This window comes from Phyllostomus hastatus, unplaced genomic scaffold (genome assembly GCF_019186645.2).
Source record: "Phyllostomus hastatus isolate PE091 unplaced genomic scaffold, TTU_PhHast_1.1 phas_contig_17, whole genome shotgun sequence".
NCBI lineage: Eukaryota > Metazoa > Chordata > Mammalia > Chiroptera > Phyllostomidae > Phyllostomus > Phyllostomus hastatus.
The window spans coordinates 33478635-33496315 of NW_025333664.1; the positions used below are offsets into that span (position 1 = coordinate 33478635).

The 17681-nt window shown below is 36.2% G+C and overlaps 1 protein-coding gene across 1 annotated transcript in view; it reads right to left on the minus strand.

Moving 5' to 3' along the window:
* Nucleotides 1-1015: 1015 nt before the first annotated feature.
* Nucleotides 1016-17681, minus strand: part of ESF1 (ESF1 nucleolar pre-rRNA processing protein homolog) — a 67896-nt gene continuing 51230 nt past the window's right edge. The window contains exons 11-14 of the mRNA XM_045833678.1: nucleotides 15572-15659; nucleotides 8580-8662; nucleotides 2796-2942; nucleotides 1016-1744 (exon numbers count right to left, since the gene is read on the minus strand). Of these exons, the coding sequence (XP_045689634.1) occupies nucleotides 1451-1744; nucleotides 2796-2942; nucleotides 8580-8662; nucleotides 15572-15659 (612 nt within the window). The 3' untranslated portion in view covers nucleotides 1016-1450. The remainder of the gene's footprint in view (nucleotides 1745-2795; nucleotides 2943-8579; nucleotides 8663-15571; nucleotides 15660-17681) is intronic.

The window sequence follows — 17681 nt, forward strand, 5'->3', positions numbered from 1 at the left end:
CAATTATGTGCCTAATAAAATGAGATTTACAATTAAATACAGTGACTAAAAACAAAAGGCTCAAAAACAAAAATTCAAACCAAATCAATCAAAAACCAAAGGGCTAAGTTTCCCAGGAACCTGGAAATCAAACTATAATCCCTACACTAAAATCATACAGTTTAGAAGAAACAAGTATTTCCCTTTGTATATATGAAATATAGATAATTATATAACTCTATATACTATATTCACAAACATATTAAGATTCATGATCTTTCAATGATGAATAGATTCAAATTGATTAACAGGAACAATGCATTTTTGGGACTAAATTACCTAATAATGTCAGTGGTTTATGGTTAAAAACAAAGAAAAACAATTCCCTGCACAATACTATACATTTTCTTCTCTGTTATAATAGGTAATTTAAATGTCCTTTTGTGCCCTTCCTCTTCAGGAGTCTATATATATACCTTATCATCCTGATCACTGTTTTACATACTTTTATTCTTGAAAAAAAAAATACATTGAAAAACTTAAATTTTTGTATCAAAAAACTAACCACAAAGCTGGCCGAACTCTGCATGTCATTCAGAAGCTACCATATTTATCATTTGTTCGAAGTGAACATTTTGGTTTCTATTTCCATTTATTTATATGGCGAACCTAATGTTCTTCCTAAGTGGACAGTGAACAGTTTATAAAACCTGGACTAGGTGAGATCAGGAGTATCAAGGCCTTGAATATGTTTTAAGTTTAAAAAGAATTAAGATTCCTTAAACTCCATAGCAGCATATTCACCCCCCAAGCATTCCAAAAATCTGAAGGTTAGATGAAAGAATTTTGTTACTGCAAGTGAAAAAATCATTGCAGAGCTCATGGACACTTCAAATATAATTAAGAGCAATGCAAACCTGGACTTGGCATCTTCATGGAATTATTCTCTTACGGAAGAAAGTTATTCAGATATCTTTCCAGGGAGTAGTTTATTTGAGGTGCATACAATGAAATAAATCACTGCTATACAAAATAATAAAAATATTCTGAACTTTTATTTACCAGTTAATTTCAAAAACAAACTATAATAAACATGATGAAACAAGAAAGAAAGTGAATGATCGCTTCCATCCATTACGGCTAAAAAAGTTAATTCAGCACTTTTTTATCTGTTCTACTTATTTTTATTGTTCTCTTTTTACATAGAATTGTAAAGTCTTTGAAAGAGGCTATACCTTAATCTTCTAGTATGAACTAAATTTCATGAAATATAAAAACTTTATAAATCCTATAAAGCACAAATCTGTCATCACAATTAAGTCTACCTGTTATATATGAGAGAAATTTTCAATGGTCAGAATAAGACATTATTCATATTCCTGAAAGGTAGCTCTGTTCCCAATACTCTTTCTACCACTTCTGTAAACTTTAGAGATATCACATTCTCAATCTTAAAAGAAACAACATAGAGCTATTTGATTTTTTGTTTTTTTCTTGCTTGAAACTGCTCTGTTTTGTTTTTTACCGATTTAATCAACATTGACAAGGCAGGATCAATGGAACTCTTTCGTGATTCCTTCTGAATTTCACTCTCCTTTTTCTTTATTGCCTGAATAAGTTCTTGTTCTTTTTGTTCTCTCTGCCGGGCTTTCTCCTCAAGGATTTTTTCCATAGCTTTTGTTTTCTTGAAATTAGGATCTGAAGGATCCAAATTGAACAAGTGGGAAGTATACATTGCCTGAAACCGTGAATCCTTAACATTTACCTGTAAGTCCAAAAGGAAAATCAAAACAAATTAAATTAGTAAACTAAAAAAGAACCAGAAATGTGACAAAATTTTAAGTCAGTCAGTGGTTATTGGCTGGGTGTGGGGGAAAGAATCACTTTGTAAATTATATAAATGTTTAACCACTATGCTATATACTGAAACTAATAAACTATTGAAACTGTGATTGAAAAGTCAGTGAGTTGCTGATTACATAAATGTGAGCATTTTGCATAGCTTCAATAGAAAACTGTTTTCCCACAGATCTTCAATGGAGTTCAAAGGCCTACTCTTAAGACCATGACATGAAGAAAACACTGTTCTTATCATGCAATGACAATGTCCTCAAAAGAGGACTATAGTGATATATATATATATGTATATTATATATATCCCTCTATATGCTACTTAGAAATTATCTGTTATGTTCCTCTCCATTCTCTGAACAAATTCAAAATTTCTCCATGTTCTTCAGGGTCTATTCTTCCATGTTAATGGCTGGAAGGCATTATTAAGTAGTTCCTGGCAGCTGTTTGTAGGTTTTCTGCACAGGGCTCAAACTCATGCATGGGGACTAAGTGATCATTAGAAAAGAGGGAGCAATGGAAACCAAAAAATATACCAATTAAAAAAGCATAGCTTACAGTGCTGGCCACTGTACACAGTGAGACTATGATTCAATATGACATGAACCCCTCATTGGGGTTCATCAATTGCATAATTAATATGCAATTAATTATGCCTAACCTTCCCAAGGGAGCTTCGCACTGCATAGATAGCTTACAATGATTCTAACATTGAAAGCTACCTATTTTGGTGCAACATGGCTACCAAGCCAGCTACTTCACCTGGTGCTCAACCAAAGAAACAATGATTCGATCCACCTGGGAATGAACTGGCTGTGTAGGACTAAAAGATGGTATCTCTGGCTCCATAGCTCTTCCTGAGACTCATGGCTAACTTTGCCTATACTTAATTTTTATCTCCAGACCTGAGTCTAGATTCAACACCAGCTTTAAGAGACTAAAGAAAGACTTCTGTCCCTGGTTACCTCAAAGTCATCTTCTAATAATTCCTTCTTTTTCATAAGCTGTTTTTTCTTCTTTTTGCTCAGATTCTGGTGTTCTACAATCTTGTTGTAATTGAAGTGTTTCTTGCTCTCTTCGTCCTCATCCATCATGAGCAAAGCCATTTCAGCCTATAATGAGAAAAAAGAAATTCAAATATACAATGCTGTGTTTTTTAACCCCAAACAGGAATATAGGGCACAGAAATCTCCTCTAGGAAAGAGAACTCAGCCACCAGAGATCCAGGACAACATGTGTCATCCATAGTCTGACTGTGGATTACTGAAACTCATACAGAAACCCAGAGAACTTCTGGCCAAGATGGAGGTGTAGGTAGATACGCTTTGCTTCCTCGTACAACCTGAAGAAGGCCAACAACAAATTTAAAAACAAACAAAAAAAAACAACCCAAACTGCCAAAAAATCGAACTGTATGGAAGTCCAACAACCAAGGAGTTGAAGAAGAAACATTCATCCAGCTCAGTAGGAGGGGTGGAAAGGGGCAGCTGGGGCAGACTGGGGCAGGATGAATGGTAAGGAGATGGACTGGGAAAGAGAGGGAGAAGCTGGCAGTGGCTGGTTGAATATTCATGTGCAGATAAGCCAGGTGGAACAACTGGGGAGCAAGACAGACTGTGCAACCCAGGGTCCCTGCACAGGAGACTAAAACCTCAAAGCCTCTGGCTATAAAAATCTGTGGGGGTTGCGGCTGGGGGAGAAACTCCCAGTCTCACAGGAGAGTTCGTTAGAGAAACCCATGGGGTCCTATAATGTACACATATCCACCGACCACAAAATCAGCACCAGAAGGGTCCAATCTGCTTGTGGGAAGTGGGGGAAGTGACTAAACTCGGGCGAGAGCTAAGCAAGCAGCCCTGTTCCCACTTTGACCCCTCCCCCACATACAGTCACAATGCAGTGAAGTGGGTCACCTTGCCCTGGTGAAACCCTAAAGCTCTGTCCCTTACAATATAACAGGTGCACCGAGGCAAAAAATATGGCCCAGATGAAAAGAAAAGATAAAAAAATCTGAAAAAGAACTAAGCAATGAGGAGATAGACAACCTACAGATGTAGAGTTCAAAACAATGGTAAATGGGCTGTTCACAGAAATGATTGAGTATGGTAGCAAACTAGAGGAAACAGTGAAGGCTATGAAAATTGAAATAAAGAAAAATACACAGGGAACCAACAGTGAAGGGAAGGAAACCGGGAATCAAATCAACAATTTGGAGCAGGAAGAAGAAATAAACGTTCAACCAGAACAGAATGAAGAAACAATAATTCAAAAAAATGATGAGAGGATTCAGAATCTATGGGACAACTTTAAACATTCCAACATCCAAATTGTAAGGGTGCCTGAAGGAGAAGAGGAAGAGCTAGAAACAGAAAATTTATTTGAAAACATAATGAAGGAGAACTTCCCCAGTCTGGCAAAGGAAATAGACTCCCAGGAAGTCCAGGGAGTTCAGAGACCCAAAGAAGAGGGACCCAAGGAGAAACACACCAAGGCACATCATAATTAAATTGACCAGGATTAAAGATAAGGAGAGAATCTTAAAAGCAGCAAGAGAAAAACAGAGATTTTCCTACAAAGGAGTTCCCATAAGACTCGCAGCTGATCTCTCAAAAGACACCTTGCAGGTGAGAACGGGCTGGAAAGAAGTATTCAAAGTAATGAAAGGCAAGGACCTAAATCCAACATTACTCTATCCAGCAAAGTTATCATTTAGAATAGAAGGGCAGATAAAGTGCTTCCCAGATAAGGTCAAGTTCAAGGAGTTCATCATCATCAAGCCCTTATTATATGAAATGGTAAAGGGACTTATCTAAGAAAAAGAAGATCAAAACTACAAACAGTAAAATGACAACAAAGTCACAACTATCAACAAATAAACCTAAAAAACAAAAATAAAAACAAACTAAGCCAACAACTAGAACAGGAAGAGAACCACATAAGTGGAGATCATATGGAGGGTTATCAGTGGGGAGGGGGAAGGGAGAGAATGGGGAAAAAGGTCCAGGGAATAAGCATAATTGGTAAGTAGAAAATAGAGGGAGGTTCAGAATAATATAGGAAATGAAGAAGCCAAAGAACTTATATGTACTACCTACGGACATGAACTAGGGGGTGGGGGAATGCTGGTGGGGAGAGGGGTACAGGGAGGTGTGGGATAATGGGAAAAGAAACCATGGGACAACTGTAATAACATAATCAATAAAATGTACTTTAAAAAAATTTTTATTGATTATGCTATTACAGTTACCCCATTTCCCTCTACCCTGCACATCCTCTCCCACCCACATTCCCCTCCTTTAGTTCATGTCCATGTGTCATAAGTTCTTTAGCTTCTACATTTCCCATACTATTCTTACCCTCTCCCGGTCTATTTTCTACTTACCATCTATGCTACTTATTTTCTGTACCTTCCCCCCCCCTCCTCCTCCCACTTCCCTGTTGCTAACCCTCCATGTGATCTCCATTTCTGTGGTTCTGTTCCTGTTCTAGTTGTTTGCTTAGTTTGCTTTTGCTTTAGATGTGATTGTTATTAACTGTGAGTTTGCTCATTTTACTGTTCATATATGTTATCTTCTTTTTCTTAGATAAGTCCCTTTAACATTTCATATAATAGGGCTTGGTGATAATGTACTCCTTTAACTTGACCTTATCTGAGAAGCACTTTATCTGCCCTTCCATTCTAAATCATTCTAAATGAAAGCTTTGCTGGATAGAGCAATCTTGGATGTAGGTCCTTGCCTTTCATGACTGGGAATATTTCTTTCTAGCCCCTTCTTGTCTGCAAGGTCTCTCCTGAGAAATCAGCTGACAGTCTGATGGGAACTCCTTTGTAGGTGACTGTCTCCTTATCTCTTGCTGCTTCTAGGATTCTCTCCTTCATTTTAATCTTAGGTAATGTAATTATGATGTGCCTTGGTGTGTTCCTCCTTGGGTCCAACTTCTTTGGGACTCTCTGAGCTTCCTGGACTTCCTGGAAGTCTATTTCCTTTGCCAGATTGGGGAAGTTCTCCTTTATTATTTGTTCAAATAACGTTTCCACTTGCTGCGCTTCCTCTTCCCCTTTTGGTACCCCTATAATTCAGATGTTAGAACATTTAAAGATGTCCTGGAGGTTCCTAAGCCTCTCCTCATTTTTTTTTGAATTCTTGTTTCTTCATTCTTTTCTGTTTGGTTATTTCTTCCTTCTGGTCCACTCCATTGATTCTGAGTCCCAGTTTTCTTCCCGTCACTATTGGTTCCATTCGTTTTCCTTCATTTCACTTAGCATGGCCTTCATTTTTTCATCTAATTTGTGACCAAATTCAACCAATTCTATGAGCATCCTGATCACCAGCGCTTTGAACTGTGCATCTAATAGGTTGGCTATCTCCTCATCGCTTGAAAGTATTTGCTGTGGTGCTTTGATCTGTTCTTTTGTTTGGGCCAATTTTATTTTTGTCTTGTAGCACCTGTTGTGTATGAGGGGTGGAGCCTTAGGTGTTCACCAGGGTGGGGCAACCCAGTTGCTGGGTTGTGATGCTGTTTGTGGGGGAGGGGTCTGACAGGGAACAATGGCGCTTGCTCTGCTCTCTATCGGATTTCAGTCTCTTCTGAGGCTTCCCATAAGCAAATTGGGCCCGTCTGGTGCTGATTCCCATTTGGGTGGGCTTGTGTATGTTCTAGGACCCTGTGGATCTCTCCAATGAACTCTCCTGTGAGGCTGGGAGTCTCCTTGTGCTTCAAACCCCACAGGTGTTTTCAATCAGTGTTTTAAAGCTTTATTTGCCCATGCTGGAGCCCTGGGTTGCATAACGTAGTCTGTCTCGCTCCCCAGCTTTGCCTGGTTTGTCTGCACGAGAATGTGGGACCGCCCGGTCAGCCAGCTACCCTGAGTGCCTCACTGGGTCTGCTTGTTGCCACCCCAAACTCGGGGTCTGTCAGCTGCTACCTTGGGTGCCGCGGTCCGCAAGCCACCAATCCCCCCCCCCCCCCGCTATGATCCCCCTCCATAGGTGCCCAACTCTGCCCAGTTGCCTAACTCCACCCCTCCTACCAGACTGGATGAATGTTTCTAACTCCCTGGTTGTCAGACTTCAGTACAGTTCAATTTTCTGGCAGTTCTGGTTGGGTTTTTTGTTTGTTTCTAAATTTTTGTTGTCCTTAATTTGGTTGTACAAGGAGCCACAGTGTGCCTGCCTACATCTCCATCTTGGCCGAAAGTCTTAATCAATAAAATATACTTTAAAATTAAACAAAACAAAACAAAACAAAACAAAAAAGAAACACAGAGATCTTTGTATAGCAATAAGTAAAAATCTTTAGAAGCAACATACTGAGAGCAGAAGAGGGGAGAAAATTTGCATTTTAAAAGCAGACTACATTCCACTTAGTATAATTGGTTAGTATTCTATACAAATGAAATTCCATCACTCAAATAAAATTTTCTTTTCACTTTGGTTTTTTAAGTAATGATGTTAAATATAGCTAATCTAATATTTTGTGCTACAAACTACTTTTTTAGAAGATTCTATGTACTTTTTTTTTTTTTTTAGGGAAGGGAAGGAGAAACAGAGGGAGAGAAATATCAATGTGTGGTTGCCTCTTGCACACCCCAGACTGGGGACCTGGCCTGCAACCCAGGCATGTGCCCTGACTGGGAATAGAACTGGTGACCGTTTGGTTCACAGGCTAGCACTCAATCCACTGAGCCACATCATCCAGCGCCAAACTACTTTTTAAACAAGTATTTTAACAAGAAATTTATTTTTTCTTTTGCCATTGCCTTTATTGTTTCAATACTGATGCACTGCTATGAAGGGATCTTAATATTTGCTTCTGAAATATAATATATTGTCTTTTCCACTAAATAGGGATTTTCTACCAATGTGAGATAGGATTAAATGTGAACCCTGAAGAACCAAGGAAACAACCATGTATCGTAGGGAAAATACTACAGAAAATACTAGTGTGATGCCAGACTTTTGTGAATCTTCCAATATTATTACTTAAGCCTGCTTTAATTTCCTTTTACTTACATCACTGGCATGTGCCATTGGCTTTCTTTTTCAAGACATTTTCCACCAATGATATTATCTTTGTGCCTCTTAACTCTATGAGTATTACTGTATATGCAATAAATGGAGAAAAGATCCATTAAGATGAAGAATTTATGTGAATAGTCAGGACCACTCCCAGATAGTGGTATGAAAGTCAGTCATACAGATGTTGCTGGCTCCAATTCCTGCCTAAGCAAAAACGCATAATGCTCCGTGGCATGGATCTTTGGAGTCACTGAAGATAAGGTTCACTGCATTTCCAATAAAGACTTTATTTTTGTACATTAAACTTATGATTTTTACAATAATAAAAAGAGTGAAATTAGCATTTGACAAGCCATAAGAGCAAAGTTTCTTTATAGGGAAAACTCAGATTAAATTAAAGCTTATGGCAAAATTATTTAGGTTTTAATCATCGTAGTATTTCTGTCTCAGTTATAATAAGTCTATAATAATGAGATATTTTCCTCTTTATCACCAAAGGACATGCCTTGGGTTTTAGGTAAATTTTACTGACTGAATACATATTTAGTAAAAAAGTGGTATTTCAATACTATGCTGCTAAAATATTTATTATATGTTTTATATTTTATAAACTTTATTGCTAAAATCAGTTATTTTTTTATTAGGGAGGGACACTGGAAACTCATGTGAATAACTTCATTTAAATTACATCTCAGTGATCAAGTAAGTATGTAACAATAATCATTTTACCTTCTGTTTTTCTATTTCAGCTTCTTCCTCTGGAGATGTGCTACCTTTTACAGATTTCATTGATTTTTTCGTTTCTTTTATACCTGGCACAAGAAACAAAGGAGAGTTAAAAATTACAAGACTATCAGCAACAATAAGTTTACCCCAGGAACAAAAATGCAAGATATAAAGGAATAATCTTATCAATAAATGTATAAAAACTAGAGAAAGTAAAAAAATTATTACTGAGAGATGACTATAGGTGTGAACGGAATAATACAACACATCTGGATGGGGTGACTGAATTATTATAAAAAAGCAATTTCTTTTGAAAGTAATGCATATTATCAACTAAGAAAGAAAATCTGTAAGATCATTTCAATATACAGAATAGCATTTGATAAAATTCTATATCCATTCATGATAGAGAATTTAATATACACTTAATAAAACTCCAAGTAAAATTTCATTCAAGGAAATCTTTACAAAGATTAACAAGACAGATTTGATATACTATTGATATGGTGTACTAAAGTGTACTACAAAGTGAAAATAAGCAAAAAATACTGTATAATGGGAAAAACAGTACAGTATAGCTTAGTATATAATAATAAAATGTAGTATCATATATTACTGAAAAAAGAAGGGGTTATTCAATAACTAGTGGAGGGCAATTTGTTTTGTTCTGAAAAAAAAAATCAAGTTATTGTCTTATTTCATGATGTACAGGCAAATAAAATGCAATAGATTAAAGAGTTAATCATTAAAGAAAAAAACCTTATGAGAAAACATAGGGGAAAACTACCTAATCTTGAATAGAAGAATCATATTTTCTTAGCATGAGAACAACTGAAGAAATCATAATGAAAAAAAAAAAACACAACAATTTTAACAAATAAATGCTTAAAACTCAGCATATCAAACTCATCTGCAAAATAAAAAAAGGCATGTTTAAAATAACAACTTGATAGTAATTACCTGTAAGTAATAGTTTAACAAAACCCTTTCTCCTTCTCTACAGACAAATCTGATCTTTGGTTAACCTCCTACTGCATTATGAGGCACAATCACTTATGCCAAAATTGGCTCTGGATTGAAAACTGCTTGTATTTTTAGGGACCCTAGGATTTGTGGAGACCACAAGGTGTTAGCTGAGATGTTTTTGTCCTAAATGAGAGGCAGTAATGTGCAGCAATTAAGGGCACTTGACTCTGAAGCAGTTGGCCTGTGTTTAAATTCTGGCTTTACCACATTCTACCTGTGGCAGTTTGTGCTGTGTCCTTATCTGTAAAATGCAGATTATAACAACAGCACCTACCTCACAGGTGTTTTTGTGAGGACTACATAAATTAGTAAATGTGAAGTACTTAGTTAATGGTGCTATAAAGTGCTTGATATTATTATGATATTCTGACTACATAAGATGCCCTGGATTCCCTGGTGATCATACTGATGCCTCATTTTTTTCCTTCCTATTTCATGCCTGTTGGAGCCAGAGGAGTTCAAAAGAAGTGGTTTCAGGGTGCTAACATATAAAAGATTAGTCTAAAGAGTAAGAAGGTTCAGAGTCTACAAAGCCACGTTGTGTAACTATAGAGCATTAATACACAATGCCAACCTTCTCTGAACTGCTGGACACTGTCTTCTTTGAATAAGCCATGCTCTGTTTTTCCAGTGCAAAGAAACCAATGGACTCTGAATAATGATTAATGTTTACATAGCATTTACTATGGCAGGCATAGTAAAGATAGTATGTTCTAGTGTCTTTACATTTATTAACTAATTTAGTCCTTGTAACAATGATATGAGATAGATTCTACTATTTATTCTAATCCTCATCCTGTGGATGAGAAAACTAAAGCATAGAGAGGTTAAATAATTTGTCTAAAGTTTACCAAGTGAAAGAACCATAACTGGAACCCAAGTACTGAGGCTTAGGCTACCACCATACTACATTTCTCCGCTATCAAACATTCTCCCTATAACAACCTTTCCATTTAAAATGCATTTTTATGTGAAGTAACAAAGCAAAATTCACAGAACATATACTGATGGTTGAATAACTACAACCAATGGGGGATAATAGGAAAAACAAAACCCAAAGTCAAGAGAGGCTTTAAAAACTGCTCCGTACACATGAAGTCCCTGCTGTACTTGAGCAGCCAGGTCCAGCTGAGAGAGCACGTCAGCATGAAAGTGCTGCCAGGTTCACCATTCATGTGATGGAGGCATTTCCAAGAAGAAATACTATTGTATGCAGCCCTTCTCCCTAGAATGAAAATCTTTATTGCTTCTCTTTCAAATGTTTTTCAGAGGATGACATATCCACTTTAAGATTATACCTTTTTCTCTGTTTTAAATATGTGTATATATTTACATATATAAGTATCATCAAGGTCTCATTTTCTCTGGGTCTGACTCTTACACCCTAAGTTTATCTCTGCTCCTATGCTCTCAAGGTAAGAGCTCCTTTTGAAGTGAATGGACAAGTGACAAATATGGAAGATCATTCTGTGGCAGGGAAAAAAGAAATCAGGCTGTACATGATTAATACATAAAGGAGATAAAGATCTTTACACACAGCTGTGGGAAATAATTTCAAAGAGCCCACAATGAACTGTTCCGGATTTTATAATAACCTGGTGAAAAGTCATAAAATAAACTTGAAAGAAAGACTGAAGCAAGGGAGGAAAAAAAGAAGCTCCAAGATGGTCAGGGTTAAAAATGATATCCAATTTTAGCGTGATGAAAATTTCTTTGCTTTCAAAGAATTTACTGTGTGCTAGACTTGAACTGTTTAGCCAAGAAATAAAATAATGTGTGGAGATCCTTTCTGCACTGTTAACAAGATCATATTAAGAGGGCACATTTTAATTTGTATTTTTAAAAAGCATTTTCCCCTCTTGGTAAGGTTTTCAGACCTAACTTAAATGACAAGTATTGTGGAAATAAGTCTTATTCTGAAATGTCATCTTTATTTTTTCAGTAAATCATTTGGCAAGTAAGAAATCACACCTCTTAGGACTGCAAAAAGTACATATGGATTGGTTCTAGTAAGTTAAATACTAACAGAGACTGGAAATGTTCGAGTTTTACAGTTAAAAAAATTCTTTATTGAGGCTACTATTCCTTTAAGCAGAAAATGTCACAAAGTATAGCTAGGAAAAAGCTGTGTTGCAAAAGGTGTCTGTAAAATCACTATATGTAAGAGAAATTCCATTTTTCATTACTTGTAATGCCACAGAACTGTTCCCATAAAAGCTTTCCTCCAGAGGGTTTAGTTAAGCACTTCTTGTGAGAGAGCAGGTAAGAGAATTCATTGGAGGGCACACATGGTCTCAGTACTGACCAGACAGGAGCAGTAACCCCCCCGGAAATTCACTCTTTTTGCAGCAAATTCCTATATTCAAGATCACTTGCTCATAATCAGATGTAGTCTGTTAATCTTCCTCTGGGCTGGGGCACTCTGGCTTTGCCTTGGAGGTCCAGGAATTCCTCCTGTCTAGCTCTTATATATATGGGTACTGGCTCTGGCTTTGATCCATAGAATGTACTTGTAAAATTACAAAAAGTAAAGAGAGCCCATTGGGATTCAGGTTCTACCATCTGGCCCTTGCAAAATTCAACTATGTTTTTGGGCTTCAGTTTACTCATCTATAAAGTGGGCTAAAGTTTGGATTAGAGGACGGAATGAATATAAAAGCACTTGCAAACTGTACAACAGTATATGAGCAGAACATGGTAAGCACTCAATATACTGATTGAATGAACCAAATATGTGTAGCATATTATTAAATTTTCAAGGTGGTTTATCAAATATACAAAGTTATCAAAACAAAGGATACATTTTAATGAGATATATTTACATGTGATACATTTTATTTCACTCCTTTTGTTTTTTGTCAAAAAACAAAATCTTATTAAAGAGTTTATGCAATTAAGACAATAAGCAATATTTTCCAGTATTTCATTTCTAAAAGAAAACAAGAACTTTTATTTTATTCTAGAAATACATTACATTTTTGTAACTTCACTTCATGTCAAGTTTGCAATTTAGAAAAAATAGAAAAATTATAGCAAGTTTATAGTGACAGGAAAAAAAGAGAAGGAAAAATTAGAAAAGATTTCTAGTATTCAAACAGGCCCTTAACCCAAGACAAACACCAGGACTGGCATAAATCAATGTACTCAGTTCTTCCGTATTTTGAAGAGTGTAAATTCACTTTTATGGGATTGCCTAGGGCAAAGGTGTCATAAACATACCCAAGTCCATCTGGCTTAAAATATCTCTGTGCTCAACAATGGGATTTGAACTATATACTCTTCCAAAATTAATGCTGCTCTTTCTCAGTCTCTTAAGCTCTCCTCTACCTTCCAAGTAGTACCTTATGAGCCCAATTCTCAATTCTCCTCTTTAACCAATGCTTTCTGCCTCTAGTCCCATGGTTTGAAATGCTATTTTATTGATTTGTAATCTACATTTATACTTTGGCTTCTCAGCATATCTTCGAGACTAAATACCTCCATTTAGATATCTAATTGATATCTCAAGCAATTACATTCAAAATGAACCTACTGACCTTACTACTTTCCACCCAAAACCTTTGTTCCTAAATTCCTTCCTATTTCAGTAAATGGAAGAGTATTCTTCCAGAGACTCTAACCAAAAATATAAGAATTACACTAAATTTCTTCCTTATCCAAATAAATCAGCAAGCCTACCTCCAAAACATATGTCACTCAGTTTTCTCCTTCCAGTTATTGGCATGCCATCTAAACCAGCCATCGCCTTGTCTAGATCTCTGCAAAATCCTGTTCTCCCAGTTCTCATCAATGCCTTCCTTCAATCTGTTCTCTCCATGGGAAGCAGAACAATGTTACAGCATATGCCAGACCATGTCACATACTTGCTTGGAGACCCTTCAGTGACTTTCCACTGTCAGAAGAATAACATCCAAAGGTGCTGCCCTGACAGCAAGGCCCTGCAGGGTCAGTCCTGCATCCCAGCATGGCCTCATACCAAATTCCCTCTCTGTCCATGCTCCAGCCTATTAGTGTCTCTCAGTTTTTCCAACACAAGTTCTTTCTCACCTCATAGCTTTTTACCCACTTTTCTCTCATTTGCAATGCTCTTCCCCCAGGTCTTTCTGCCTGATTCCTTCTAATTCCACAGGTCTCAGCTTTAATGTCACCACCTCAAAGAAGCCTTCTTTGTCAATACTATGTAAAGTAAGCTACTCTCCTTCTTCCTCCCCACTATAACCTCTATATTACCATATTCATTTCCTTTAAAACACTGACCATATTCTCATAATATTCGTACTCGTTTACCTGTTTAGTCCATGGTTTTCGCTAAAACTACAGACTCCTTATGGACAAAACCTTGTTTGTATTACTACTGCTATATCTCTAGCCTAACAGAGTGTCTAGCACATACCAGGCACTCAAAAATATTTATTGATAGAATGAATAAACAAACATGGTAATATACCATTTTTTAGGTATTTTAGGTATTTTAGGCTTAGAATATTAAAAAATTCTAAGCCTTTCTGTTATTCTTTTTGCTTTAAAAAAACATCTTAAGCCCACATATAATTACTCCTATGCAGAATTCTAAAATCAAAAGTCTACTGAAAGCAAGCAAATTTTATCTATACTTTTCCTTGGAACTTCTGATACTAACTTTAGAAAAAGTGTATTCACAATTGAAATGCACTGATTCCAAGAAATAAGCTATCCCAAGTCATCAAACTATTTAACTTACTCTTTGAATCCTGTCCTGAGTTCTGCAATCTGACCAGATTTCACATGCCAAATGAAGCACTTTGGAATGAGAACAAGGAAACTGTAATGCTTTGCATTTCTCCATATAATAAACTTGGTTTCCTGAAATCAGAGGGTAAGACTAAAATCCATCATCTTCTAGAAATGACCGCTCAGGTATGATAAAAAGCAGAACATGCTAAGTTTCCATTTCCCTTTCCAATTCCTAAGAATCTCACATCCTATAATAGACTTTATTCATCTTGATCTCCTTTTCATCAATAAAATGTCAGTGCTAAAAAGCTATAACAACCAGGAAATAATTTTGAGCAATTTGACTTTCCTGTTCAGAACTATTCTGGCCCACTAGCCACAAGGGACAAGAAGCAAGGAAACTTCATAAAATCCTTTTCTTTACAATGCCAGCTTGGAGTTGTGCCAGGAGCAAGCCTTTGGGGTTCATGTGTGTGGTATTCAAATCAGGGCAAAGCAAAACGCATGAGAACAAATGAAAAATGCTTACAGTGGTCTCTGCACTGGCTTGTTCAAGTATAGGCTGAACCTTACCGCACACATTTCTACACACCAAAAAGGTAAAAATAAAAGCATTCAGGAAAGAACTGAGTGGTGCATTTGTACTGGAAACAAGACTCTGTAGATATAGAAAATCAAATACCAGATAGTTCAGGAATTCAAGGAAAAATGGGAGGAAGATTTTCAGGTATAATGAAGCAGGATAAACACAAAAAGAATATAAAACACAGATACTTTTGTATACTTGAGCAGAATAGCTCTTATACAACACCATGTATTTTAAATTTATAAACATATCCACATAACATATTTCACACTTCAATTCTTCATAGCTTTTGCAAAGAGAGACCTAGAGTGAATATGTTATAAAGCAGTGAAAGCACACAAGAAGATAAATATTCCTTTTTCTTTCAGCCTTTTATAGTCAATCTGCTATAAGGATATTTCCCAGAAAGGAATACCCAATAAACTGCTAAAATTAATCATGTTACCAAAAGCCTCCCACAATGAAATTACTCCTTGTATATACAAGGGGCAGGCTGATGCTTCCTAATCTGGTCAATGGTTATAACCCATAGGACAGACCTGCTTATAAGGCACTAAGGGAGGTATACAAATTCTAGGAATTCTAAAAGTATGAGTAACATATTGTTTCTATACATGTTACCCTTTTTCTTTACATTCCAACGGAAAAAAACAAATGTGTGCTTGCTTACCTATCTTTTTAACTTCTTCAGCAAAGTATGGGTCGTTCAAATCAACATCAGAGGGAAGTTCATCTTCACTGGCCTCTTCAGCAAGAGCCTTAAGGTTGAATATAAAATACACAGTTTATTACAAGAACCATCACATGCATACACACACCCACACACACATGAAGGAAGATAATGTTTCTTTTAAATCATATAGTTCAATATAAATATATGTATAAAATACATATAGTTTATTACAAGAACCATCACACACACACACACACACACACACACACAGAGGTGTGTGTGTATATATAAATATATATGAAGATAAAATGATTTCTTTTAAATCATATAGTTCAATCTAAAATTAAACTACTTTAAAAAAAAGGATCAGTTTATAAAATAATTCCCATCTGAGTCATTCTTTTGTTTGTCCAACATATATCAGGGTGGACAAAAAGTCTATTCAGTTTTGTCCGTAAAATTTAAAAGACATTTTTCATTTTCACCAATAACTTTATTGATTTGGATATTTTGAATTTGTTGGCTATCTCCCGCATGGTATAATGTCGATTGTTCTCAATTAATGTCTTGATTTGATCTCTATCAACTTCCACTGGTCTACCCGACTGTGGAACATCATCCAGTGAGAAATCTCCAGTACGAAACTTCGTAAACCATTTTTGACACATTCGATCGGTCACAGCACCTTCTCCATACACTGCACAAATCTTTTCCTGTGTTTCAGTGTATATTTGCCTTTCTCAAAATAATAAAGCATAATATGCCAAAAATGTTGCATATTTTCTTCAGTATGAAAATGGCTACACAAATATTCACCAATTCTATTTTTTTAATGCATGCTGATATGACCGACAGCTGTCACAATACAATCTAACAAAATTGTTTCAAATGAAGTTAAAGACAAATAAGTGCTACTAGAACACAGGTGGCATACACAAGGCCCGTGGGCTGAATCTGGCCCTCCACCTTGTTTTATCCTGCCCAGCACCTTGTATTCCCAGCAGCAGCGCCTTGCTCTTGCTTAACAGTTAAGGAGTAGTTACATTTATACAGTCCTAAAATTAACATACGGCTCTTTGAAGGCAACCTCCAGGCTGATTTGGCCCCTGGTGAAAATGAGTTTGACACCTCTGTCTAGAGCCATCTTACAGAAAAAAACAATCTTTTTGGCCAACCCAGTATTATGGAATACTTAAACACAGGAAACTATGTAGCATGTTGGGGAGAAATGTATGTTATCAGATACATGGTTTCTGTTTTCAAAAATTTTACGATTAAAGGAAGTTAAGACACAGACATATATATCAGTAATAATTCAAGATAGGAACTGCTAGGAGAGACAAAAATAAAGTGATACATTCAAAGGAGGAAAATACTTTTAGATGACTACTAAGTGAAGAGAGGTGGCCTTAATTCTCAGAAAAGTGAGAAATAACAGTGCTATAAATAATATGAAGTAGTGCATTGTGGGTTACCCTTTACATTATTTTAAAAATAGTTTACTTGCTGGTTAATTAAAAATAATGATTATTTATTATGAAAATTCAAGCATATGTATAAGCAGTAAGGAGAGCATAATGAACCCCCTGTTCATTCTCATCACCCAAATTTCAAAATGTATCTTGTTTTAGCCATAATCTACTTCTGAAAACTCTTGGGCTATTTATAAGCAAATCAGTTAAAATTTTCCTAATCAAATTTGAACAGACTATCTATTAAGTTAGCATGTTTAATGAAAAATTCAGGTATATAAAAATAAATAGAACATATGTGAAATAAGATTAGACTAACCATACTAAGCTTATCTCAAGGAATCTAAAACAAGAATCATTGTAAAAAAAACATTTAGGATGAATATTGCTAAACATTATCCTGCATGCTGAAGAAGACCCACCAAGCCCTAAAGAATATTCATTTTTTAAGATATTTTATTTATTTATTTTTAGAGAAGGGAAGAAGAGAGAAAGACACATCAATGTGTTGTTGCCCCTCATGCATCCCTTACTGGGGACGTGGCCTGCAACCCAGGCATGTGCCTTGACTGGGAATTGAACAAGCAACCCTTTGGTTCACAGGCTGGTGCTCAATCTACTGAGCCACACCAGCC